This window comes from Dreissena polymorpha, chromosome 10 (genome assembly GCF_020536995.1).
Source record: "Dreissena polymorpha isolate Duluth1 chromosome 10, UMN_Dpol_1.0, whole genome shotgun sequence".
Lineage (NCBI taxonomy): Eukaryota > Metazoa > Mollusca > Bivalvia > Myida > Dreissenidae > Dreissena > Dreissena polymorpha.
Genome location: NC_068364.1, coordinates 16715291 through 16741616, shown reverse-complemented (window position 1 = coordinate 16741616; position 26326 = coordinate 16715291). Strand labels below are relative to the sequence as shown.

Here is a 26326-nt window from a genome sequence, read left to right as displayed (position 1 = left end):
GGGCGCTGTTTTGTTATTTCAAAGTGTTATATTATATATTTTCAGTATGCAATGATACTCTATTAATCAAATTGACAAATACTCATAGATTCATACTATAATTATAATGTCATGTCAAGTTGTCAGTATTACTTTTGTTCATTGAAAATCATATTCGCGAATAAATATTTGTATTTGCCACCCTGTATTCGTGATACGTATCGTATTCGTCACCTAGTGTACTCGTTACAGCCTTGGTCATAATTTTGATCTTCTTTGCTTTGTTAGTGATGTACCAGGTCACGTTATGGTAGGAATTTGTAGGTGGAATATTTTGGGATTACTTTATTGAAACATGACAGTCACAAAGTGCACATATGTACAAATAAGCTTATCGATGAGGGAGAGATAAAAGAAAATATTTGTGTGGTTTGTTTATCCCGTTCCCAGGGTTTCATTGATTCAGTATCTTTAGTAATCTAGCCAATCAGCAATAAGCACTATGAACGATTACGTGACAGTTTCTGTATCAGATAAGATATTTTCGCAATTGATACTCGAGGTTTGATTGCACCTGATGTCTTTAATGTGTGATGTAACTTTTTACCTTCCAGTTATTATCAAGTAGTTATTTTCTTGCCTAACTGAGATCAATATTCACACTTGATACTTGAGGTTTGATTGCTTCTGATGTGTTTCATGTGAGATTTAACCTTTAACGTTCCAGTTATTGTCTAGTAGGGTGTTTTTTTAGCCCAACTGAGATCAATGCGCTCTTGGTACTCTTTGGTTACCACCTTTTGTCTGTTTTGTGTTGTCTGATTTCAATATTGACCTTATTAACACCCTTGAGGTTACATTGACACTTGGTCAGAACATCTGATTCAATCGAATCTTGGCCTAGTAATATTGGATTAAAAAAAAGTCAATTTAATGAACAAAATTTGTGAACTCTAGAAGCCAGATTTTTTACCCAACCTTCATAAAACTTTGTCTGAACAATAATATTGGTCCAATTATATATCAGGGCTGTATGTAACCAGTCAACTTTATAGGGTCTAACTTTAGGTCTAGTATTATTCACAGGCCCTTTTTGTGTGGCACTGCACCTGTGCAGACTACACAGGCTAATCTGGGACGACACTTTAGACACATGCATTAAACTCCTTTTACACAGAGCATGGCTTTTTAAGCTCGACTATTATATATAAAATATATATAGTGAAGCTATCCTACGCATCCCGGCGTCGCCGTTCCCGTTAGTGTTAGCGTGCAAATGTTTAAGTTTGTGTACTACCCCAAATATTTCCTATGTCCTTTGACATATTGCTTTTATATTTTGCATACTTCTTTACCAACATGACCCAAATCTATAAACGAGAGCAGACAACTGTATCAAGCATTTTGACAGAATTATTGCCCCTTTTAAACTTAGATAATTGAACATTTTGCTTAAATTGCCATAACTTCTTTATTATGCCCCCCTTCGAAGAAGAGGGGGTATATTGTTTTGCACATGTCGGTCGGTCCGTCGGTAGGTCTGTCCGTCCACCAGATGGTTTCTGGATGATAACTCAAGAACGCTTAGGCCTAGGATTATGAAACTTCATAGGTACATTGATCATGACTGGCATATGACCCCTATTGATTTTCAGGTCACTAGGTCAAAGGTCAAGGTCACAGTGACTCAAAATAGTAAAATGGTTTCCGGATGATAACTCAAGAATGCTTCGTCCTAGAATCATGAAACTTCATAGGTACATTGATCAGGACTGGCATGTGACCCCTATTGATTTTCAGGTCACTAGGTCAAAGGTCAAGGTCACAGTGACTCAAAATAGTAAAATGGTTTTCGGATGATAACTCAAGAATGCTTCGGCCTAGGATCATGAAACTTCATGGGTACATTGATCATGACGGGCAGATGACCTATCATTTTCAGGTCACTAGGTCAAAGGTCAAGGTCACAGTGACTCAAAATAGTAAGACAAATTCCGGATGATAACTCAAGAATGCATAGGCCTAGGATCATGAAACTTCATAGGTACATTGATCATGACTCGCAGATGACCCCTTTTGATGTTTAGGTCACTAGGTCAATGGTCAAGGTCACAGTGACTCAAAACAGTAAAATGGTTTCCGGATGAAAACTCAAGAATGCTTACACCTAGGATCATGAAACTTCATAGTTACATTGATCATGACTGGCAGATGATCCCTATTGATTTTCAGGTCACTAGGTCAAAGGTCAAGGTCACAGTGACTCGAACTAGTAAAATGGTTTCTGGATGAAAACTCGAGAATGCTTAGGCCTAGGTTCATGAAACTTCATAGGTACATTGATCATGACAGGCAGATGACTCGAAACAGTAAAATGGTGTCCTCATTATAACTTAAGAAAAATTAGGCCTAGGATCATGAAAGTTCATAGGTACATTGATCATGACTGGCAGATGACCCCTATTAATTTTCAGGTCATTAGGTCAAAGGTCACAGTGACAAAAAACGTATTCACACAATGGCTGCCACTACAACTGACAATCCATATGGGGGTCATGCATGTTTTACAAACAGCCCTTGTTCGCCTAGGATCATGAAACTTCATAGGTACATTGATCATGACTGGCAGATGACCCCTATTGATTTTCAGGTCACTAGGTCAAAGGTCAAGGTCACAGTGACTCAAAATAGTAAAATGGTTTCCCGATGATAACTCAATGAATGCTTAGGCCTAGGATCATGAAACTTCAAATGTACATTGATTATGACTGGCAGATGACCCCTATTGATTTTCAGGTCACTTGGTCAAAGGTCAAGGTCACAGTGACTCGAAATAGTAAAACGGTTTCCGGATGATAACTCAAGAATGCATAGGCCTAGGATCATGAAACTTCATAGGTACATTGATCATGACTGGCAGATGACACCTATTGATTTTCAGGTCACTAGGTCAAAGGTCAAGGTCACAGTGACTTGAAACACTAAAATGGTTTCAGGATGATAACTCAAGAATGCTTAGGCCTAGGATCATGAAACTTCATAGTTACATTGATCATGACTGGCAGGTGACCCCTATTGATTTTCAGGTCATTAGTTCAAAGGTCAAGGTCACAGAGACTCTAACTAGTAAAATTGTTTCCAGATGAAAACTCGAGAATGCTTACGCCTAGGTTCATGAAACTTCATGGGTACATTGATCATGACTGGCAGATGACCCCTGTTAATTTTCTGGTCATTAGGTCAAAGGTTACAGTGACAAAAAACGTATTCACACAATGGCTGCCACTACAACTGACAGCCCATATGGGGAGAATGCATGTTTTACAAACAGCCCTTGTTTATGATCACATTTGATTCATACTTTGACAGAACAACACTTACCTGACATACCACAATGCACTCCACCAAGCCATCCCCCATGCCCCACCCCAAAATACCCCCCCCCCCCCCAAAAAAGAAAAAAAGAAATAATAATATTTTTTTTGCCCTTATTTTTGAAAGATCATCTATAAAATGACCGCACACCCACATTATACCCCCCCCCCCCACCCTCTCCAGGATGGCTTCATTATACTGTCAAGCACTCGAATAGTCGAGCGCGCTGTCCTCTGACAGCTCTTGTTTATGCCCACAGTAGGGTGGCATATAGCAGTTGAACTGTCCATCAGTATGTCAGTTTGTCGGTCTGTCTGTCCGTCCGAAAACTTTAATGGTCGTAACTTTTTCAATATTTAACATAGCAACTTGATATTTGGCATGCATGTGCATCTCATGGAGCTGCACATTTTGAGTGGTGAAAGGTGAAGTTCAAGGTCACCCTTCAAGGTCAAATGTCTAATATATGGCGTCTGTCCATCCGTCTGAAAACTTTAACATTGGCCATTACTTTTTTACTATTGAAGATAGCAACTTGATATTTGGCATGCATGTGAATCTCCTGGAGCTGAACATTTTGAGTGGTGAAAGGTCAAGGTCAAGGTCATCCTTCAAGGTCAAACGTCAAATATTCCTTCCGTCCGAAAACTTTAACATAGGCCATAACTTTTTAAATATTGAAGATAGCAACTTGATATTTGGCATGCATGTGTATCTCCTGGAGCTTAACATTTTGAGTGGTGAAAGGTAAAGGTCATCATTCATGGTCAAATGTCAAAAATAAAAAAATAAAAATCATTTCTCCATTCAATCTCTTACTTACTTCTCATGGAGCTGCACATTTTGAGTGGTGAAAGGTCAAGGTTATCCTTCAAGGTCAAAGGTCAAATATATGGCTACAAAGCGGCGCAATAGGGGGCATTGTGTTTCTGACAAACACATTTCTTGTTATGTATTTATTTATCATTGATGCCTGATGCTGGCTGAATCTAGCTAGGGGTGAACTTCAAATTACACATCCTATCAAAAGTGATCCTTAGCAAATTTTGAGTAGTATATATTACTGGGCATTGAAGTATGCTGTATGATTTGGTCTAAAAAGCGTTTATATTTTGTTGTATATTATGCGTGCACAGGAGTTGATCTGCTAGAACAACAGAGAATATTGAACATGGTATACATAGAATCTAAGCATGAGGCTTGTTTTTTGTGGAATTACTTTTTGAAATTTTGTAAATCATTCACCAATCTGTGAATAAGCTACCTTTAAATGTAGCGTTATTCAATAATTTGTCGTGGTTAACAGCGAATTTGCAAAGGAAATTTGACTTTTTCTAAAGTTTCTAATTCTCAGCATTTTGTAATAGTAGAACACCATAAATTGATTTTCAGTTAACTTTGCAAGTGTGTGAAAAGCTGATTGTTTTCTGCAAAGGTACTTCTGCTGTTAAAAGAAGTACACAAATAAAACAATTACGGCAATAAAGAAGCACTTCATTTTCTTTTTTATGCCCCGGTAGGGTGGCATATAGCAGTTGAACTGTCCGTCAGTCAGTCAGTATGTCAGCATGTCGGTCCATCCGAAAAAAACCCACTTACATTCAGGCCATAACTTTTTAAATATTGAAGATAGCAACTTGATATATGACATGCATGTGTATCTCATGAAGCTGCACATTTTGAGTAGTGGAAGTTCAAGGTCAAGGTCATCCTTCAAGGTCAAAGGTCAGCAAAAAAACAAAACATGTCAAAGTGGCACAGTAGGGGGCATTGTGTTTCTGACGAACACATCTCTTGTTTAATTCCATTTTAAGGACAATCAGGTTTAAATATTGACTTTTTGTAGATGAAAGGTCATTGAGGTTTTTATTCTCAAATATATTTCAATAAACTATTTTCCCATAAGCATTAAAAGCTATTGCATCTGCAGAAAGTATTTCGTAAATCATTGCCCAATCTTCAGGGGGCATATGATATTAGTAGTTAATACAACATTTTATTCAAAAGTGTGAATATCTCATGTCTCCTTTATATTAATGCTAATTAAAACATTTAAATAATTTTTTAAATTCTTAAAATTTGAAAAGAACCCATTTTAAATGGGTGCTGGATAATCTCTAGGTCTTTTAAGATTGTTTCGAGTGAAATGTACATAAGTTCCATAAAACGCTTATGCATTATTGCTAACTGTACTGTAGTGAATTAAAATTCTCAAAGTGTTCAACTTTGTGTAGGCATGAGTTTGAATTGAATACTTATTGAAGGGGTGTGATTTACCTCCTTTCAGCTGATTTCCTCCATTCAAGTTGTAAAACTTATTTTTCAAATTAAGTCAGATAGTTGTACACTAATTTGCTTGATCTCTTTAACAATGAAGTGTTTATTTTCACCCTGTAAGTGAGGTTGGGCATTTGCTTGATCTCTTTAACAATGAAGTGTTTATTTTCACCCTGTAAGTGAGGTTGGGCATTTGCTTGATCTCTTTAACAATGAAGTGTTTATTTTCACCCTGTAAGTGAGGTTGGGCATTTGCTTGATGTCTTTAACAATGAAGTGTTTATTTTCACCCTGTAAGTGAGGTTGGGCATTTGCTTGATCTCTTTAACAATGAAGTGTTTATTTTCACCCTGTAAGTGAGGTTGGGCATTTGCTTGATCTCTTTAACAATGAAGTGTTTATTTTCACCCTGTAAGTGAGGTTGGGCATTTGCTTGATCTCTTTAACAATGAAGTGTTTATTTTCACCCTGTAAGTGAGGTTGGGCATTTGCTTGATCTCTTTAACAATGAAGTGTTTATTTTCACCCTGTAAGTGAGGTTGGGCATTTGCTTGATGTCTTTAACAATGAAGTGTTTATTTTCACCCTGTAAGTGAGGTTGGGCATTTGCTTGATGTCTTTAACAATGAAGTGTTTATTTTCACCCTGTAAGTGAGGTTGGGCATTTGCTTATCTCTTTAACAATGAAGTGTTTATTTTCACCCTGTAAGTGAGGTTGGGCATTTGCTTGATGTCTTTAACAATGAAGTGTTTATTTTCACCCTGTAAGTGAGGTTGGGCATTTGCTTGATCTCTTTAACAATGAAGTGTTTATTTTCACCCTGTAAGTGAGGTTGGGCATTTGCTTGATCTCTTTAACAATGAAGTGTTTATTTTCACCCTGTAAGTGAGGTTGGGCATTTGCTTGATCTCTTTAACAATGAAGTGTTTATTTTCACCCTGTAAGTGAGGTTGGGCATTTGCTTGATCTCTTTAACAATGAAGTGTTTAGTTTCACCCTGTAAGTGAGGTTGGGCATTTGCTTGATCTCTTTAAAATTGAAGTGTTTATTTGAACCCTGTAAGTGTGGTTGGGCATTTTGCTCCCTTGTGGTCGTTTTTAAATCACACGACTGTTATTGGCATGTTGGAATTTCTTAACTATTTCATCAACATGAATATTACTTATAAATAGATGGATATCTCCATGAAAAGATGGATTACACATGATTTTAAGGGGAAAATAGTGTCAATATGCCCTTTTAACTATTTTCCCCATTTCAGTTGGGTTTTTAATGAAGATCTCTATGTGTGTTATATCTCAGTAATATTATATAGGTCAATACATGTAATTTCACAATCCTGATATAAAGGCCACTGTCATACCCTAACAGATTTATTACCAAGATATTAACTGTATTTCATGTTTAATTGTTATTCAGCAGTTCGACACGCGTTCGTGTGCGCTACTACAGCGGACCCAGCTATACGAGGGGGTCATGGCAGACTGCAGCAGCGATAGGGACTGTGTATGGCCTCTCGAGCTACAGGCAGAGAAGTCTCTACTACCGGTACCCTGACAGAGGTATGGTCCCTTTTTATGCCCACAGTATGGTGGGACACAGTAGTCGGACCATGTGTCCGCATGTCTGTCCATCCAGCATTCCTTTTCAGGACTTTTTTTTTAGATATTTAACAGATTTTTATGCCCCTGGATCGAAAGATCTGGGGCATATTGTTTTTGGCCTGTCTGTCTGTCATTAATTCATTAATTGTGTGTGTCCCAAAACTTTAACCTTGGTTAAAGTTTTGCAATAACTTCTGCATTATTGAAGATAGCAACTTGATTATGTTTCTGACAAACACATCTCTTGTTCTAGTGTCAATCTACATGCATGACTTTCAGATAACAGTTGAGTTTTTCTCAGGTATGTGTAGTTATGAGATAAAAGTGGAATTAGCCGGCATCTGTGCCCTATGGACACATATTTTCTTCATACCATTAAAGTGGAATTTGATGTCCCTGATTAACCTGTGCAGTCAGCACATACTTATCTGGGACGACACTTAACGCAGTTGCAACTAGAAATGGCGCGGCAGAGGCCGACGCGTATCCCCACGCCGAATGTTTGACCTAGGTGTGCCCCAGGGTTGGTAATGGGGCCATGCATAGCTGAGATTGACCGTATTGTCATAAGAGAAGTTCATCATCAATTAGAAGTGAATTGGTGTAGAAATGAAGAAGTTATAGTAAAAGGCAATTTTGGGTGGGTGTGACATATGTGGGCAGGGCGCCCCAGGGTTGGTAATTGTGCCATGCATAGTTGAGATTGACCATATTGTCATAAGAGACGTTCAGTATCAATTTGAAGTGAATCGGTGTAGAAAAGAAGAAATTATAGTAAAAGGCAATTTTGGGTGGGTGTGGTCTATGTGGGCAGGGCCCCAGGGTTGGTAATGGGGCCATGCATAGTTGAGATTGACCGTATTGTCATAAGAGAGGTTCAGTATCAATTTGAAGTGAATCGGTGTAGAAATGAAGAAATTATAGTAAAAGGCAATTTTGGGTGGGTGTGGTCTATGTGGGGCGGGGCCCCAGGGTTGGTAATGGGTCCATGCATAGTTGAGATTGACCGTATTGTCATAAGAGAGGTTCAGTATCAATTTGAAGTGAATCGGTGTAGAAATGAAGAAATTATAGTAAAAGGCAATTTTGGGTGGGTGTGGTCTATGTGGGCGGGGCGCCCCAGGGTTGGTAATGGGGCCATGCATAGTTGAGATTGACTGTATTGTCATAAGAGAAGTTCAATATCAATTTGAAGTGAATCGGTGTAGAAATGAAGAAATTATAGTAAAGGCAATTTTGGGTGGGTGTGGTCTATGTGGGCGGGGCCCCAGGGTTGGTTATGGGGCCATGCATAGTTGAGATTGACCCTAATGTCATAAGAGAAGTTCAGTATCAATTTGAAGTGAATCCGTGTAGAAATGAAAAAATTATAGTAAATGGAATTTTTTGGTGGGTGTGGCCTATGTGGGCGGGCGCCCCAGGGTTGGGATTGGGGCCATGCATAGTTGAGATTGACCCTAATGTCATAACAAAAGTTCAGTATCAATTTGAAGTGAATCCGTGTAGAAATGAAAAAATTATAGTAAATGGAAATTTTTGGTGGGTGTGGCCTATGTGGGCGGGGCGCCCCAGGATTGGGAATGGGGCCATGCATGGTTGAGATTGACCGTATTGTCATAAGAGAGGTCCAGTATCAATTTGAAGTGAATCGGTGTAGAAATAAAGAAGTAAATGTAAAATAACCTAAAAAAATGAGTGATAATTTCTGACGCGGCCCCACCCCAACCGCTATAACTTTTGACCCAGGGGTCAGATCAAAATTCCAAATAGTGCAGGGTCGCACATATGCTCATAGCTACCATGTGTGTAAGTTTCAAGGTTCTAGTGCTTTTAGTGTAGGAGGAGATAGTGGCCAGGACGGACGGACAGACAGACAGACAGACGGACGGACGGACGGACGGACGGACGGACGGCGGAGATAACCACAATATCCCCACCTTTTTTTCAAAAAGCGTGGGGATAACTAGAAATGGCACGGCAGAGGCCGACGCATTTCCCGTCACCGCATGTTTGACCCAGGGGTGCCCCAGGGTTGGTAATGGGGCCATGCATAGTTAAGATTGACCGTATTGTCATAAGAGAAGTTCAGTATCAATTAGAAGTAAATTGTAGAAATGAAGAAATTATAGTAAAAGGCAATTTTGGGTGGGCATGGCCTATATGAGCGGGGTGCCCCAGGGTTGGTAATGGGGCCATGCATAGCTGAGATTGACCGTATTGTCATAAGAAAGGTTCAGTATCAATTTGAAGTGAATCGGTGTAGAAATGAAGAAATTATAGTAAAACTGCAATTTTGGGTGGGCATGGCCTATATGGGCGGGGTGCCCCAGGGTTGGTAATGGGGCCATGCATAGTTGAGATTGACCATATTGTCATAAGAGAGGTTCGGTATTAATTTGAAGACAATCTGTGTAGAAATGAAGAAATTATTGTAAAATAACCTAAAAAAAATGAGTGAAAATCTCTGACCCGGCCCCGCCCCAACCCCCATAACTTTTGACCCAGGGGTCATATCAAAATTCCAAATAGTGCAGGGTCGCACATATGCTCATAGCTACCATGTGTGTAAGTTTCAAGGTTCTAGTGCTTATATTGTAGGAGGAGATAGTGGCCAGGACGGACAGACAGACGGACAGACGGGCTGCGGAGATAAACACAATATCCCCACGCTTTTCAAAAAGCATGGGGATAATAAGCCCCTTTTTTTCCAGAGCTCATTATTTTATTTTTGCAGAGCCTACAATTTGCTACAATGAGGTGAACTTAAAGAACAGCACATTCGGGTACTTTATCTGCCCCGAGACCAACATGACGGACTCGTTTGACAAGTGCTGTGGTGACTCTGATGAGCAGAGGTGTTGTGACTATCTGGAGTACACGGCAGAACGCAGGTATGAACTTTGGTGTTCCAGGGCCTTTTCTTCCCATCATTGTGAAGGGGACTTGGCCCTTGCATTTTGCAATAGAATTGAGTCACTAAATTTTCTAAATTAAAAAAAAAGAGCTGCTAACTGTTAAAAATTGTGAAAAAATAGGTGTTAACTTTTTATAACTTTGAAAATTTGACTTGCAAACTTCTGACATTTGTGCAAATCAGCCATTTTATAAGAAAGCAAAAAAGCCATGTTTTTATCATTTATAAATTAAGAATTATAACACGATTCTTACTGCCCCCGGCTTTATCATGAACTTCTGACAATCTTGAAGTTTAAGGCCATAATTATGACTCAATCTTTATTAAATTTGGTTAAATGTTCAAATGTTTATAAAATTTGGTCAGAATGTTTATCTTTACAATTTTAAGGCAGAGTTCCAATTGGGTCATGTGCATTCAAAATTAGATCACCTTGATAAATATAAAAAGCCAGGTGTACACTCTTGTCATAAGCATCTGCAACATACAATGTATAAGCAGGCCTTTTCCTGGCCATTTTGGAAAAAATGCAATGTCCACATTGGGAATTGTCTCGAAAAGTCTACTGATTTGGGAAAATTTAATTTTATAGAACCCTTTATAATAATTCAAATTGTAAAAACACAATCATAACAAATCTATTTATTTACACTCTGTTAGATGCAATTGAAATTAAGTTATTACCGGTATTGGGATTTTTTTTCCCCCCATTTTGCTTTGAGAATGGGTCTGTTTAAAGGACCCATATCTACACCTGGAAAAGAACTGATGAGACAACTCTTTTTAATATCAAATATAAGAATGACTGAGTTAATTCCCTTATTGCAACGCTCATTTTACGAACGTTAATTTTTGAATCCCTGGCAGCTGTCAATTTCATGTTAACAATCTTGACGCTTTTCCCCAAAATGTCAATTCAAAACAGCACAAAAAATGCTGTCTTAGTTGCTGGCTACTATAAAAATATAACTGGCTGATCAAATTTTTATGGAGAACACTGATAGTTCGAGTTAATAGCTTTGCACGAATGTCCACCATCCATACCTTAAAGGTCAAGATTACACTTAGTGGTACAAGGTCATATTTGGCTATAAACAGATTGAAATTGCATGTCACAGCCATATGGTATATTTAGGGATTCAGTTGCTTTAGAAACTATTCTGCCCCGAATACTTTGATCAATGTAAGGACGTTGTGTGATTGTCGTAGAAAGCCAATCATTTTATACATTTGTCAAATTTTTATAACTATAAAATATTTTGCAGCAATCACTTGGGGCTGTTTACAGCAAGTGTTGTAGTAGCGCTAAGAGAAATGACAGACTCTTAAGATTGAATAGGGATTATTGTCCTATGTCTGCTTTTACATTTTTTGTTTATTTTCATTTGCTCAATCTAAAATTAATTGATTTGAAATATTTAAAAAATTGTACTTACACACACACGTTTGCATTAAAAGTCTTGTTCTGTTTAAGACAGGCCAATATCATTGGAATCGTGGTTGGTGTCATCGTAGGCTGCATAGTGGTCGCAGCAATCATCTACATCGTCATTGTGCGACGTAGAAGAGCAGCTAGGCAAGGGGCGGTCATCCAGAAACAGCATAGTATGTGATACTTTTATTCATACGAGTCCTGTTCTGAGAAAACTGGGCATGTGCGTAAAGTGTCGTCCCAGATTAGCACGTGCAGTCTGTGCAGGCTAATCAGGGACGACACTTTCCGCTTTTATGACATTTTTTGTTTAAAGAAAGTCTCTTCTTAGCAAAAATCAAATTTAGGCGGAAAGTGTCGTCCCTGATTAGCCTGCACAGACTGCAAAGGCTAATCTGGGATGACACTTTACACACATGCTAATCTGGGACGACACTTTACGCACATGCTAATCTGGGACGACACTTTATGCACATGCCTTATGCCCAATTTTAACAAAACAAGACACATATAAACAGTTATTTCCTACCTGTTAGTTTCATTGCTAGATTAGATGCTAACCCTATTTTCCATAACGTTCCAAATTTCATCCACAAATTTATTCATTTTTTTCCGTTATTCCTTTACTTTAGATGGCATTTGTAGATATATCCATCATTATGTGTAATTACATCCACAAATAAGACACATGGTACCATTATTATTATAACTATAAGACGCATATAAACTGCTGAAATATTTAAGTATAAATTCACATGTTGATCCATGAAATGTTTAATAAAAACTCAAGCTTGGTTTAAGATCTAAGTTGACTGTACAGCATAGAGATAATGTACAGTGTATTTTAACCCATTTAAGCCTAGTGGACTCTCCTATCCTTCTAAATTGGATCAATTTATTTCCAAATTAGGGATGTCTAGTATATTTATTTCTATATTAAATTTTAGAATATTTCTTTCAGAAATTCCTTTAAGCAAACAGCGCAGACCCTGATGAGACGCCGCATCATGCGGCGTCTCATCTGGGTCTACGCTGTTTGCCAAGGCCTTTTTTCTAGATGCTAGGCATAAATGGGTTAATTTTAATTTATTGAAATTGTCCATTACTATTTATTCCCTGTATAATTTTGTTGAAATGCACTGCGCTACATGCATTAAACCAAAAGTAAAATGTTGAATATTATTTGATATTAGGAAATAACAAAATCATTTCTTTTTATTAAACAATCAAATTCTTGATATCAAGAAGTACAATTGAAACCTGATGGCTCAAAATCCAGGGCACCGACAAGTAAGAGCCTACCAAAATTTGAGCCAAACGATGTCTTATATAAATTGTTTACTTACACATAAGTCTGCATTAGATTTTCATATCCTGTGGAAGACTTTTCATACTTCATAAACTCCGTATTTCTATCTGCTTCTGAATTGATACAAACATTTACTAGATATTTTTTTTATAAATATTTATAAACAGTTATACATTTTACAACTATCATGCTATCATGAAATAAATGTATATTAGAAGAAGCACATTTCCGTGAACAGGTCAATTCAATCAACGATTGAGTCGATGACATATTTTATTTATAGCAATAAATACATTAGTCGATTATAATTTTGCAACAATTTTACCCGAGGTATTGTCATAGCCATCTTGCCATCCGACATCGCCGTCTGAAGTCCGCCGTCTGCATCGTGCTAAAACCTTAACATTGGCTCTAAAATCAAAGTGCTTCCACCTACAACTTTGAAACTTCATATGTAGATGCACCTTGATGAGTTCTACACGCCACACACCCATTTTGGGGTCATTAGGTCGAAGGTCAAGGTCACTGTGACCTCTAAAAAAAATTTAAAAAATTCTGGCAAGCTTTCATTAATTCAAAACTGCACCCGTAGCCGAGCGTGGCACCTGTTATGCGGTGCATGCTCTTGTTTATAGTGTACCACTTCCGGTAATAAATCACTCCTAATCCATGAGAACATTTATGGAACTAAAAGCGAGTTCAAGCCAAAAAAACAACAAAAGAAGGTGTGAACATTTTGACAGGGACAAAATAAACTGTTTAAGTTATCCGATTATTTGACCCTCTTGAATTCTAGCCAAACAACAGCAAATATGAATATTTAGCACTAAAGTATTGGTGCTTATAAGACACTATGAGCCAACCACAATTTCAAGCCATCTGGTTTCACCTGTACATATTTGGATATCAAATGCATTTACTGATATCAAGAAGTTTATACAAAAATAGTAAAAAGGTACACCAAACATATGTATTTTCATGAGTTTGTTATAATTTGTTACTTGGAGTTCAAAGGTCAAAATATCTCCAAGGTCAAACTTTTAGTTCAAAGGTCAAAAATGGCAATAAATGATCTTGTCTGGGCCATAAGTATGTCATTCATTGTGAGATTTTAAAATGACTCTGTACATTTATTTTGTTCACAGTCATTGGACGGCGTGTCATGTGAAAGAATTCAAGAGTTCAAAGGTCAAAATCGCTATAAATGACAATGGCATAATAATTCTTAATTATCGCCATAAATTAGATTCTCTTGTTTTGTGAAGACAGCATGCAAAATAGTCTGTGTCAATGCGGCATGTGGGGGTAAACGTCACGCCTGTGACAAAGCTCTAGTTTCTATTTTGTTCAACAATAAGAATCTTCACAATGTTAGATGCACGAAACTGGACAAAAAGTTTTGTCTTATAGTCAGGAAAATATGGTCATTGGGTTCACGTACATGTTGATTTAATACACTTTTATCCTATCACAACTCGCACTTTGTTGAAATCAAATAATTCATACACCAAATACAGCTTGTAGTTTGGGTTTTCAAAGCACATCTGGCTAGATAAAACCTTTTCTAAACACTAACCAACTGGTTTCCATACCAACCCTCCCAACAGTACAAGCCATTCTGTTTCAACACCAAAGTTGACACGAAATGTTTCTATGATTGCAACCCCATGCAATATAACTGTTTCAAAGTCAGCATTTGTAAAAAGCAGTAACTTTTTAAAGAAAGGTTATCTTGTTTGTCGAAGTGAATGCTTCTATGAGCTCATGGTGAGCTTTTGTGTTTAGTCTTTGCTTGTCTACTGTTATAATGAATCATGTTGTGTCAACTTTCAGCTCGTTCGTCCAATCTAGAAACTTGGTCAGAATGTTTATTTTTTACACTTTCTAGGCCATTTCGATGTATTTCAGTTGCATCGAAAATTTGGACAATAGGTAAAATCTAAGAAACACCTTGTTACCACTTGAGAAGCACAATTAAAGACTTTATCTTGACGATGACTTGGCTACGTCTTAACATCGGTAATGTGTGTCAAGGTCACCAGATTAAAGAACACAATTGGGTTGTGCTCTGCAAAAATGGGGTTTAATGCATGTGCATTAAGTGTTCCAAATTAGCCTGTGCAGTCCGCATAGGCTAATCAGGGACAACACTTTCTGCCTGAACTGGATTTTTGTCAAGAAGAGTCTTCCTTTAAACAAAAATTTTAATAACACAAGAAAGAGTCATTCCTGATTAGACAGTTCAGACTGCACAGGCTAATCTGGAACACTCTACGCACATGCATTAAACCTCCTTTTCACAGAGTGAGGCAGAATAGTTTTTTTAATATGCTTGCAATCAAGTGGATGGAAGGTAAATCAGAAATATTCAGTTCTTACCACAAAGAGTTATTAGCAAAGACATACATGTAACTGTCCAGTTTTGTTTGAAATATTCAAGACGTAACTGTCCAGTTTTGTTTGAAATACTCGAGACCTTATGTACATTTTTGTTTGAAATACTGAAGACATAACTGTCCAGTTTTATTTGAAATACTCAAGAAGTTACTGTCCAGTTTTGTTTGAAATACTCAAGACCTAATGAACAGTTTTGTTTGAAATACTGAAGACATTACTGTCCAGTTTTGTTTGAAATACTGAAGACATAACTGTCCAGTTTTGTTTCAAATACTGAAGACATAACTGTCCAGTTTTGTTTGAAATACAGAAGACATAACTGTCTAGTTTTGTTTGAAATACTGACGACATAACTGTCCAGTTTTGTTTTTAATGCTATTTCAGTCTTTTTAAGAAATTCATGACTGCATTGCAATACTGCATACCTGGTTTATTCAATCAGATGCTACCTATAGATTTAATACAAGATGTATGCCCTTTGAATAGTATAAGATTACTCTTTGTACTATGTATGCTTTTCATGTATAATAAGTTTGCTTATAATCCATTCTTAATGGCCAATATTCCTAAAGCATCTTATGATAACTTGGCATACAATGATTAAAAAAATCAATTGGACTAGCACAAATGAGTAAAATTGTAAGTATCAATACTAATTTGTTTACGCTTAAAAATTTATAAACTTGTTAACATAAGTTTAAATTTGTATGTGGTTGCAAGTATTTTGAAAGATTGATTTCAGTGTTTCTTAATTGTGTACTTTCACTCAAATTCACTGATTTACCTTGATGACTAGTAATATCATAAGATGTTTTATAGGAATGGGCCCCTGATTAACCTTTATGCAGTAATATCGTAAGATGCTTTCTAAAAATGGGCCCCTACTTTATATATGAGTCTCGTGTTGGAAAACTGAGCTTATTGCATGTGCTTAAAGTGTAGTCAAAGATAAGCCTGTGCAGTCCCCACAGGCTAATCCGGGACAACAATTTCTGCTAGGGTTTTTTCATTCCAAGGAAGTCTCTTCTTAGGGAAAATCTACTTTAGGCAGAAAGTGTCATCTCTGATTAGCCTGTGTTGACTGCACAGGCTATTCTCGGTTGACACTTAACGCACATGGCTTCAAACCAGTTTTCTCAAAACAATGCTCCTACTCTTACTATAACATAACCTGTTATATTTCTGCTTATCTAACCCTTGCAGCTGCCACGTACTCTCAGCCACCTCCAGTTGGTCAACCCTATGGTCATCAAGGTATGCAAACTGGTATTAGTGCATGTGCGTTAATTGTTGTCCCTGATAAGCCTGTGCATTCTGCTCAAGCTTAACAGGGAGACACTAACTATTTGTTCACTTTGAAGCGACTTCCTTTTAACAAAAGATACCATAAAAGCGGAAAGTGTTGTCCCTGATAAGCCTGTATGGACTGCACAGGCGTATCTGAGACGACACTTTATGCACGTGCATTAAGCCCTGTCTTCCAAGAAAGAGGCCCATATTCTCATCACCCCCCAGTTGGTCCACATTTTGGTCACTCGGGTACTCAAACCCCGAAGAAATTCCATTAACCACTCAGATACACACTTTGACTTGTTTGTAGTCCTTAGAAAAAAAAAATTAACTTAAGACTTTCATAACTAGATTCAAGTTTTAAAGGCTTCATTTCCAAAACTAAGATGCTGATGAGCAGCAAACAGCATAAAACCTGAACAGACTGTGAGTTACTTGAGGCTGTTCTGGTTCTATTATTGTTGCAGTTAGCTTTTTTTTCACTTTGTGTCTGAGAGGGACAGGTCTAAATGAGCTCTCAATGTTACTTCAAATAAAGAATATACTTAAAAAGGAACATTTTTATGTACAGCATATACATGTTATAATAAGTTTGACCGATCATTCTTATTCCATATAGACAACTTTTGTTGAAATATTTACAAGAAGTAAGTTTGAATGGCATTGATAGCCTTAAATTTGTTAAGAAACTCAAGGCAGTTTCCTGGGTAAAACCAGTTATTTCTGTCTTTGGGAAAGGTCTTGGGAACACTCACTGACTGGATCAAAGCAGCGACCCCAAGATCAATTAATAGAAGCCACAAGCCTCTGCAATACTAATTTTGTCCTTAATGTTTTTATGTGCCCTTTTTGAAGAAAAGGTGGCATATAGTGATCGGACTGTCCGTCTGTCTGTGCGTCTGTCTTTCCGTCACACTTTGCGTTTAGGTTTCGAAAAATACTCATAACTTCTATGTCCCTTGAGATATAACCTTCATATTTGGTATGCATGTGTATATGGACAAGGCCTTTCCATACGCACAAAAATGTTTACCCCTGTGACCTTGACCTTGAACTTGGGGTCCGCGTTTAGGTTTCGAAATCTGTGTTTAGGTTTCGAAAAATGCTCATAACTTCTATGTCCCTTGAGATATAACCTTCATATTTGGTATGCATGTGGATATGGACAAGGCCTCTCCATACGCACAAAATATTTTACCCCTGTGACCTTAACCTTGAACTTAGGGTCCGCGTTTTGGTTTCGAAATCTGCGTTTAGGTTTCGAAAAATGCTCATAACTTCTATGTCCCTTGAGATATAACCTTCATATTTGGTATGCATGTGTATATGGACAAGGCCTTTCCATACGCACACAAATTTTTACCCCTGTGACCTTGACCTTGAACTTAGGGTCCACGTTTAGGTTTCGAAATCTGCGTTTAGGTTTCTAAAAATGTTCATAACTTCTATGTCCCTTGAGATATAACCTTCATATTTGGTATGCATGTGTATCTCAAGGAGCTGAACATTTTGAGTGGTGAAAGGTGAAGGTCATCCTTCAATGTGAAAGATCAAGGTCAAAGGTCAAATTTTGCAATATTGAAGATAGTAACTTGATATTTGGCATGCATGTGTATCTCATGGAGCTGCACATTTTGAGTGGTGAAAGGTCAAGGTCATCCTTCAGGTCAAGGTCAAAGGTCAAATTTTGCAATATTGAAAATAGCAACTTTATATTTGGCATTCATGCATATCTCATGGAGCTGCACATTTTGAGTGGTGAAAGGTCAAGGTCATCCTTCAAGGTCAAGGTCAAAGGTCAAATTTTGCAATATTGAAGATAGCAACTTGATATTTGGCATGCATGGGTATCTCATGGAGCTGCACATTTTGAGTGGTGAAAGGTCAAGGTCATCCTGTAAGGTCAAGGTCAAAGGTCAACTTTTGCAATATTGAAGATATCAACTTGATATTTGGCATGCATGTGTATCACATGAAGCTGCACATTTTGAGTGGTGAAAGGTCAAAGTCAAGGTCATCCTTCAAGGTCAAGGTCAAAGGTCAAATTTTGCAATATTGAAGATAGCAACTCCATATTTGGCATGCATGCATATCTCATGGAGCTAAACATTTTGAGTGGTGAAAGGTCAAGGTCATCCCTCAAGGTCAAAGGTAAAATATATGGCTTCAAAGCAGCGCAGTAGGGGGCATTGTGTTTCACGAACACAGCTCTTGTTTTGTAATACACTTAGTAGTTTTGTTATTTAAGAATAACAATTTTCAGTGTCCACTGTCCAATATTACTTTCTATCGTTTGACCTAGAATATAATTTATGGTGAAAAAATATTTTCAAGAGATTTGTTGATATTTCCTCTGTATGACAGCTGTTTTGTTCTGGGTCTTTGCATTATAAGCACATTTTGTAACAAGGACTGACTGTACGGTGTGATTTCATTGTATGTCAGCTTAAGATTTCTACCATCCATAGAATATAACTAGTTTATAAGTTAGAGACTATTGATTGAAATTACAAATACAATTTTCGTGTACCCTTAATTGTGCAGACTTAACCCATTAATGCCTAGCGTCTAGAAAAAAGGCATGATGCGGCGTCTCATCAGGGTCTGCGCTGTTTGCTTAAAGGAATTCCTGTAAGAAATATTCTAAATATAGAAATAAATATACTAGACATCCCTAATTTTGGAAATAAATTGATCCAATTTAGAAGGATGGGAGAGTCCACTAGGCATATATGGGTTAACAAGGGCATGGTGGGAGTCAGAGGCTGAACCCTTCCATTGTAGCTGGATGGAGCACTGTGATGTACTTACCTATAGTAAAAAAATATTATGATAGTAGTATAACTATGCTCCCAGAAATATTTTCGGTTAGCATTTAGTTGCCAGTTTGTAGTTCCTTACTTCCTTCCTTCCTTCCTTCCTTCCGTCACACTTTTGTTACATTTCTCATAGCACTTTCAATTCATTACCGATCTCTTTCATATTTGGCATGTAGGTACCTTGCATGGACCTCTACCTTTTGATGAGGTTTGAGGTCACTGGGGTCAAGGTCAAGGTCACCGAGGCTAATAATAGATTTTTCCATCACACTTTTGTTACAGTTTCTCATAGCACCTTCAATTCTTTACCGATCTCTTTCATATTTGGCATGTAGGTACCTTGCATTGACCTCTACCTTTTGATGAGGTTTGAGGTCACTGGGGTCAAGGTCACCGAGGCTAATAACAGATTTTTTCCGTCACACTTTTGTTACAGTTTCTCATAGCACCTTCAATTCTTACCGATCTCTTTCATATTTGCCATATAGGTACCTTGCATGGACCTCTACCTTTTGATGAGGTTTGAGGTCACTGGGGTCAAGGTCAAGGTCACCAAGGCTAATAATAGATTTTTCCGTCACACTTTTGTTACAGTTTCTCATAGCACCTTCAATTCTTTCCGATCTCTTTCATATTTGCCATGTAGGTACCTTGCATGGACCTCTACCTTTTGATGAGGTTTGAGATCACTGGGGTCAAGGTCACCGAGGCTGATAATAGATTTTTTCGTCACACATTTGTTACAGTTTCTCATAGCACCTTCATTCTTTACCGATCTCTTTCATATTGCCATGTAGGTACCTTGCATGGACCTCTACTTTTGATGAGGTTTGAGGTCACTGGGGTCAATGTCAGGTCACCAAGGCTAATAATAGATTTTTTTAGGTGGTTATTAACACATAGATTGACAAAGCGCTTCATTGGGGAGCATCCATCAAGTTTCACTGATATTCTTGTTTTTAATATATATATACCATTTATAAAAAATATCATTTCCATTAGCAGTTATAAATAAAAAAGTATCTAAATGTGCATAAGCTGTTTTATAACTTTTGTTGGGGACTTATTCTTACGTCTTGTCTGCTATTGACAGGCTATGTTGAAGGGTCAATCCCCTGAATTCTTACACTGACCAACCACAGCCCCCTGCGGGCCCCGGGGGTTTCATGGGCAACACCCCTCGGGCCCGGGCTTTGGAGAAGGCAATGGAATAGCACAGGGACAGAACTATGACTGTAAGTGGGTCTTAACCCTTTACCACTTAGATACACACTTTGAAGTGTTTGTAGTCTGTTAGAAAACCAAATTAGATAATGGAACTTTTTACTAGATTTAAGTTGTAAAAGCTTTATTTACAACCCTAGATACTGATGAGCAGAAAACAGCAGAAAACCTGAACAGAATGCGAGTTCCTTGCAGGTTGTACTGGTTTTATGCTGGTTTCAGATAGAAATTTCATTTTGCTTCTGAGCCGGAAAGGGTTAAATGTCTTACAACTCATGATACTTTCAGATGACAGACAAACATTTCTCTTTTTTTACTGTTTACACATTTTTAACTTACCTCAGCACAATGTGCTCGTAGTGCGATTTGTGATCGCCTTTTGCCCGTTGTGCGGTGTGCAGTGTCAACATTTGCCCGTTGTGCCGTGTGCAGTGTCAACATTTGCCTTGTTAACACTCTTGTGGACACAATTTTATTGTCCGATCTTCATGAAACTTCGTCAGACGATTTGTCCCAATGATATCTTATTGTGTTCGAAAATGGTTCTGGTTGGCTGAAAAACATGACCACCAGAGGTGGGACACTTTTTCTCATATGGCTCTAGTAAACCTTGTTAACACTTGAGAGGCCACATTATTTTGCAATCTTCATGAAACTTGGGTCAGAATATTTGTTTCAATGATATCTAAAATGAGTTGTAAAATGGTTATGGTTTGTTGATCAACATGGCCTCTACTGAGTGGGGCATTTTTCTTTATATGGCTATAATAAAACCTTGTCAAGACTCTAAAAGTCACATTTATAGACCAGTCTTTATTGAACTTGGTCAGAAGAATTTTTTTTAATGAAATATGGACAAGTTAAAAAATGGTTCAGTTTCTATTGAAAAGAATGGCCGCCAAGGGGCGGGGCATTTTTCCTTATATGGCTTTAGTAAACCCTTTTAACACTTTAGAAGTCACATTTATAGTCAAGTCTTTATTGAACTTGGTCAGAATTTTTTTTTTAATGATATCTTGGACAAGTTAAAACATGGTTCAGTTCTGTTGAAAAGCCTGGCCGCCAGGGGGCGGGGCATTTTTCTTTATATGGTTAAGTATAACCATGTCAACACTCGTAAGTCACATTTATAGTTCAAATTTCATGAATTGGTCAGAACATTTGTTCTAATGATACATGTATCTTAAGGTGGCACAAAGCAGGACAGTTCCTTTGTATCTCAGGTAAGTGGCGTTTGGCCTTTCAGGCTCATATTCATATTCACTTTCTTATCAGATGCTGCTAACTCCCAGCCCGGCTACACTGCCTACCCACCACCAAACAAACCAGTGGGATTTGAAGGTAATTAGGCTTAATATCCACTCTCATGAAGAGTATCTGTTTTCAGATTTCATTTGAAGAATTGAGCCTCATTTTGTAAAACTGGGATTTATGCATGTGCGTAAAGTGTCATCCAGGACTAGTTTGTGCAGTCTGCACAAACTTTTCTGAGACAGCACTTTCTGCCTGGACTGGATATTTGTTTAAATGATAAATTGAATAAAAGTGGAAAGTGTCATCCCTAATCAGCCTGTGAGGACTGCATAGGCTGACCTGTGACGACACTTTATGCACATGCTTTAAGTCCTGTTTTCCAAGAAAGTGACTTGCATGGTCTTGCAAATTTTGGTGCTTGTTTTATATATACATTCAGTATAAAGCTTTAAACCCAAGTGTGCAATATAGTCTATCAGTGATTCAAGTGGGCTGGCTTTATCACTTGAAATGGTGGCTTGGGAAGGTTTGAAGTGGGCTGGGTTTATCACCTTAAATGGTGGCTTGGGAAGGTTTGAAGTGGGCTGGGTTTATCACCTTAAAAGGTGGCTTGGGAAGGTTTGAAGTGGGCTGGGTTTATCACCTTAAATGGTGGGTTGGGAAGGTTTGAAGTGGGCTGGGTTTATCACCTTTAATGGTGGCTTGGGAAGGTTTGATAATGGCTGAGATGTAAATACTACACAAATTTTAACCCTTTTCCACTTTGATACGTATTTTGACGCATTAATGGTCCCTTGGAAAGCTGAATTTAATTAAAGACCTTTCTTACTAGATTCGAGTTTTAAATGCTTCATTTCCAACCCTTACATACTGATGAGCAGCAAACAGCATAAAACCTGAATAGACTGCGAGTTACTCGCAGGCTGTTCTGGTTTTATGCTGTTTCTCATAGACATTTTCACTTTGATTCTGATTGGGAAAGGGTTAATGTAGTCTCAATGTTTTCTGAAGTTAAACTTAAATACAAGCTTTTAAAAAACTTAAATGGTAGGGAGATTAACTTTAGTTTCAAATTATTCAACAAGAAAATTGAAACAATGTTTAACTTTAACTAGACATTTTGGACAGTCATGTGGGAAAATATAAACTTTATTTATATTGAGAATGGGGCCAACTTTTTTCTCAAAATTTTACCCCCTAAAATCTCAACAGAGTTGGATGTGTTGATAGTGAAGACTTTCAGGTACAAACATGCCCGTAGCAGCAGGTTTGTTTGCATCACATTATGACAAGGGTCAACGTCAACAGGATCTTCTCATTTAAATGAGCTGCAATCTGTGGAAATGGAGTTTTAGACATATGCATATAGTGTTGTCCTATATTAGCCTGTGCAGTATGCACAGGCTAATCAGGGACAATACTTTCCGTCAAAAATGGATGTTTGCTAAGAGACTTTCTTTGAAAAGAGAATATTATTAAAGCGGAAATTGTTGCCCGTAATAAGCCTGTGCATACTGCACAGGCTAATCTGGGACGACACTTTCCGCATATGCATTAAACCATTTTTCACAGACACACCCAAATATAAATAATGTTTGTAATCTCTATTTTATATTTTGTTTTAAATCTCCATTTAAATTGTATCAGTTAAGTTGACAGTATTTTAAGTCTTACATTGATTTCAGACATGGGAAAATCTGCACTGCCTGAGGGTGAGGTTTCTGGCCCCGCCCCCTTCCAGCCCTACAGCTACCCTCCCCACACCCCTGGGGCCAGCTATCCACCCCACCCATGGGGATGGGCTATGACCAGCAAGGTATTTTGATTATAGCCTCATTTAAAAACGGTGATGAAGTTGTTGAAGTTGGTTATGGTGATTATGATGATAGTGACAATGGTGTTGATAAGGAAGATCATTGTTGCTGATATTGGTAAAGTGGATGATGATGGTTATGATGACGATTTTGAGAACAAAGAAGAAGGAGCAAAAGAAGAAGACGATGATGGGGATGATATCGATGAAACTACATTTGTGCTGATGATGATTTGGTGGATGATGACACTTTCCGCTTTTATTGTTTGTTCTGTTTAAAGGAATTCTTTTCGTAGGGAAAATCCAGTTAAGACGGAAAGTGTCATCACTGATACGCTTGTGGAGACTGTGCAGGCTAATATGGCACTACACTTTACACACGTGCATTAAATCCAGTACTTCCAGAACAAGGCTCATATATCCTCATATAGTTCTTTAAATAATTAGGGGTGGTTTGACAAGTGTTACCAAACAACTTCTTTATGCCTTTAAATAATTTAAGCCAACATTTTCATTTCAGGTGTCAACCAGCAGTACCCCTCTGCTCCGCCCCCACCGTATTCTGGGTAATCAACTTCACGGAGCCTACCTGTAACAACCACCAAACTTGAATTCCTTTACCACTCAGATACGCACTTTGCTGACTAGATTGAAGTTGTAACCCTTTACCACTCAGATATGCACTTTGTGACTAGATTGAAGTTGTAACCCTTTACCACTCAGATATGCACTTTGCTGACTAGATTGAAGTTGTAACCCTTTACCACTCAGATACGCACTTTGCTGACTAGATTGAAGTTGTAACCCTTTACCACTCAGATACGCACTTTGCTGACTAGATTGAAGTTGTAACCCTTTACCACTCAGATACGCACTTTGCTGACTAGATTGAAGTTGTAACCCTTTACCACTCAGATACGCACTTTGCTGACTAGATTGAAGTTGTAACCCTTTACCACCCTTTTTGACTGGGTTGTAGTCCCTTAGAAAATTAAATTAAATGAAAGACTTTTTTTAATAGATTCAAATTTAAGGTTTTTTTTTACCCTTAAATACTGATGAGCAGCAAACAGCATAAAACCTGACCAGACTCCGAGTTACTCGCAGACTGTTCTGGTTTTATGTTGGTTGCAAGAGCCATTTTCACTTTGCTTCTACTGAGTGGGAAAGAGAAAAGTCTTCATAAATGTTTCAACCCTAAGATATTGATGAGACGCAAACAGTATAAAGCCTGAACAGTCTGCTGGTTGCATATAGACATTTTTAACTCCTTCAGTGCTGGAACCGAATTTTGAAGGCCTTTGCAAACAGTTTGGATTCAGATAAGACGCCACAGAACGTGGCGTCTCATCAGGATCCAAACTGTTTGCTATTCTGATAGTATTCTTTGAAAAAAATCAAGAAAATGCTAATTTTAGAAATTCAGCAGACGACATTTTAGCAGACACAAATTTCCCAGCATGCAAAGGGTTAATGCACTTTTGAGTGGAAAGGGTTTAGGCAGTCAGATTATTTGGCAATATCATATGTACATGTCAATCAATCAGTGACATTTCTGTGTCATAATTCCCTCCAATCAATATTTTGGCTTTTTTTTATATCAAAACAATTTCTGGTAATGGAACCTAGATTTATAGCCCGTTATCTTTTGTCATTTATTATTTTTTACTGGCATTAAATATTACTTTTACTGGCAATTAAACCTGAATTTAAAGGGAGAACTGTGGGGTTTTGTTTTCATGTTTTTGTCCCTACTGGTTTTACCGGAGGGGACTTATGTTTTTGCGCTCTGTCTGTCAGTCAGTCAGTAAGTCAGTCAGTCAGTCAGTCAGTCACACTTTTCTGGATCCTGCGATAATTTTTAAAAGTTCTTTTTTTTTCATGAAACTTGAAACATGGATAGATGGCAATATGGACAATATGCACTCATTTCATTTTGTTCCTACGTCAAAAATTCTGGTTGCTATGGCAACAAATAGACTAGAATTACTGTGAAAATGTGGGTTTTGTGGATCTGTGCAATAACTTTAAAGTTATAATATTTTTTCATGAAACTTGAAAACATGGATAGATGGCAAATGGAATTATGCACGTCATTTCATTTTGTTCAACATCATCAAAATTCTGGTTGCTATGCACAACAAAAATTCTAAAAAGTTGAATTTCTGACAATGGTAGAGCCAGTAGGTACTAATATTGCTTGGCAATAGTCTTGTTTCAAAAATTTATTGTGTAAGTGTTGTGAGCTTTTTTTTCTGAGACCAATCTTTATACAACATGTATTTCATGAATTTTTGTTTTTTTTCACTTTTTTCAAATAAATCTTTTAAACCAATGTTTACAATCAAGTAAATTTTTGAAAAATTATATTTGTACACACTTATTTTTTATATGTTTGAAAATCATGCTTGAAAATAAGCATTGCCAACAACATGTTATATTGTTGTATTTTTGTAATGTATTTCAAACAAAAATGTCTGCAAACTGTATCATTCTAAGTGGTTTAAATAATAAACTGCGGTTACATTTTATACAAAGCAATTTTATTTGTTGCTTTCTAGTGAGTTCTTGTTTTCGATTTTTTTTTCAGGATTTAAATTTTTATAAGATTAAAAATATGATATTTAAAAAAATCTAA

The 26326-nt window shown here is 37.5% G+C and overlaps 1 protein-coding gene and 1 long non-coding RNA gene across 5 annotated transcripts in view; both read left to right on the top strand.

Moving 5' to 3' along the window:
• LOC127848394 (uncharacterized) overlaps positions 1–24819 on the top strand; it is a 43810-nt gene extending 18991 nt beyond the window's left edge. For 2 of the 4 annotated variants that reach the window (XM_052380843.1, XM_052380842.1), the window contains 8 exons: positions 7052–7194; positions 9971–10127; positions 11625–11755; positions 16492–16542; positions 20491–20632; positions 21897–21962; positions 23561–23691; positions 24209–24819. In XM_052380843.1, coding sequence (XP_052236803.1) covers positions 7052–7194; positions 9971–10127; positions 11625–11755; positions 16492–16542; positions 20491–20516 — 508 coding nt within the window. In that variant the 3' untranslated portion in view covers positions 20517–20632; positions 21897–21962; positions 23561–23691; positions 24209–24819. The remainder of the gene's footprint in view (positions 1–7051; positions 7195–9970; positions 10128–11624; positions 11756–16491; positions 16543–20490; positions 20633–21896; positions 21963–23560; positions 23692–24208) is intronic. The other 2 variants (XM_052380844.1, XM_052380845.1) reach the window with 2 other exon arrangements.
• On the top strand, positions 5609–7026 carry LOC127848406 (uncharacterized). Its single transcript, XR_008034488.1, has 3 exons — positions 5609–5874; positions 5934–6169; positions 6405–7026. It is a non-coding gene; the product is annotated as an uncharacterized LOC127848406 (long non-coding RNA).
• Positions 24820–26326: the final 1507 nt, after the last annotated feature.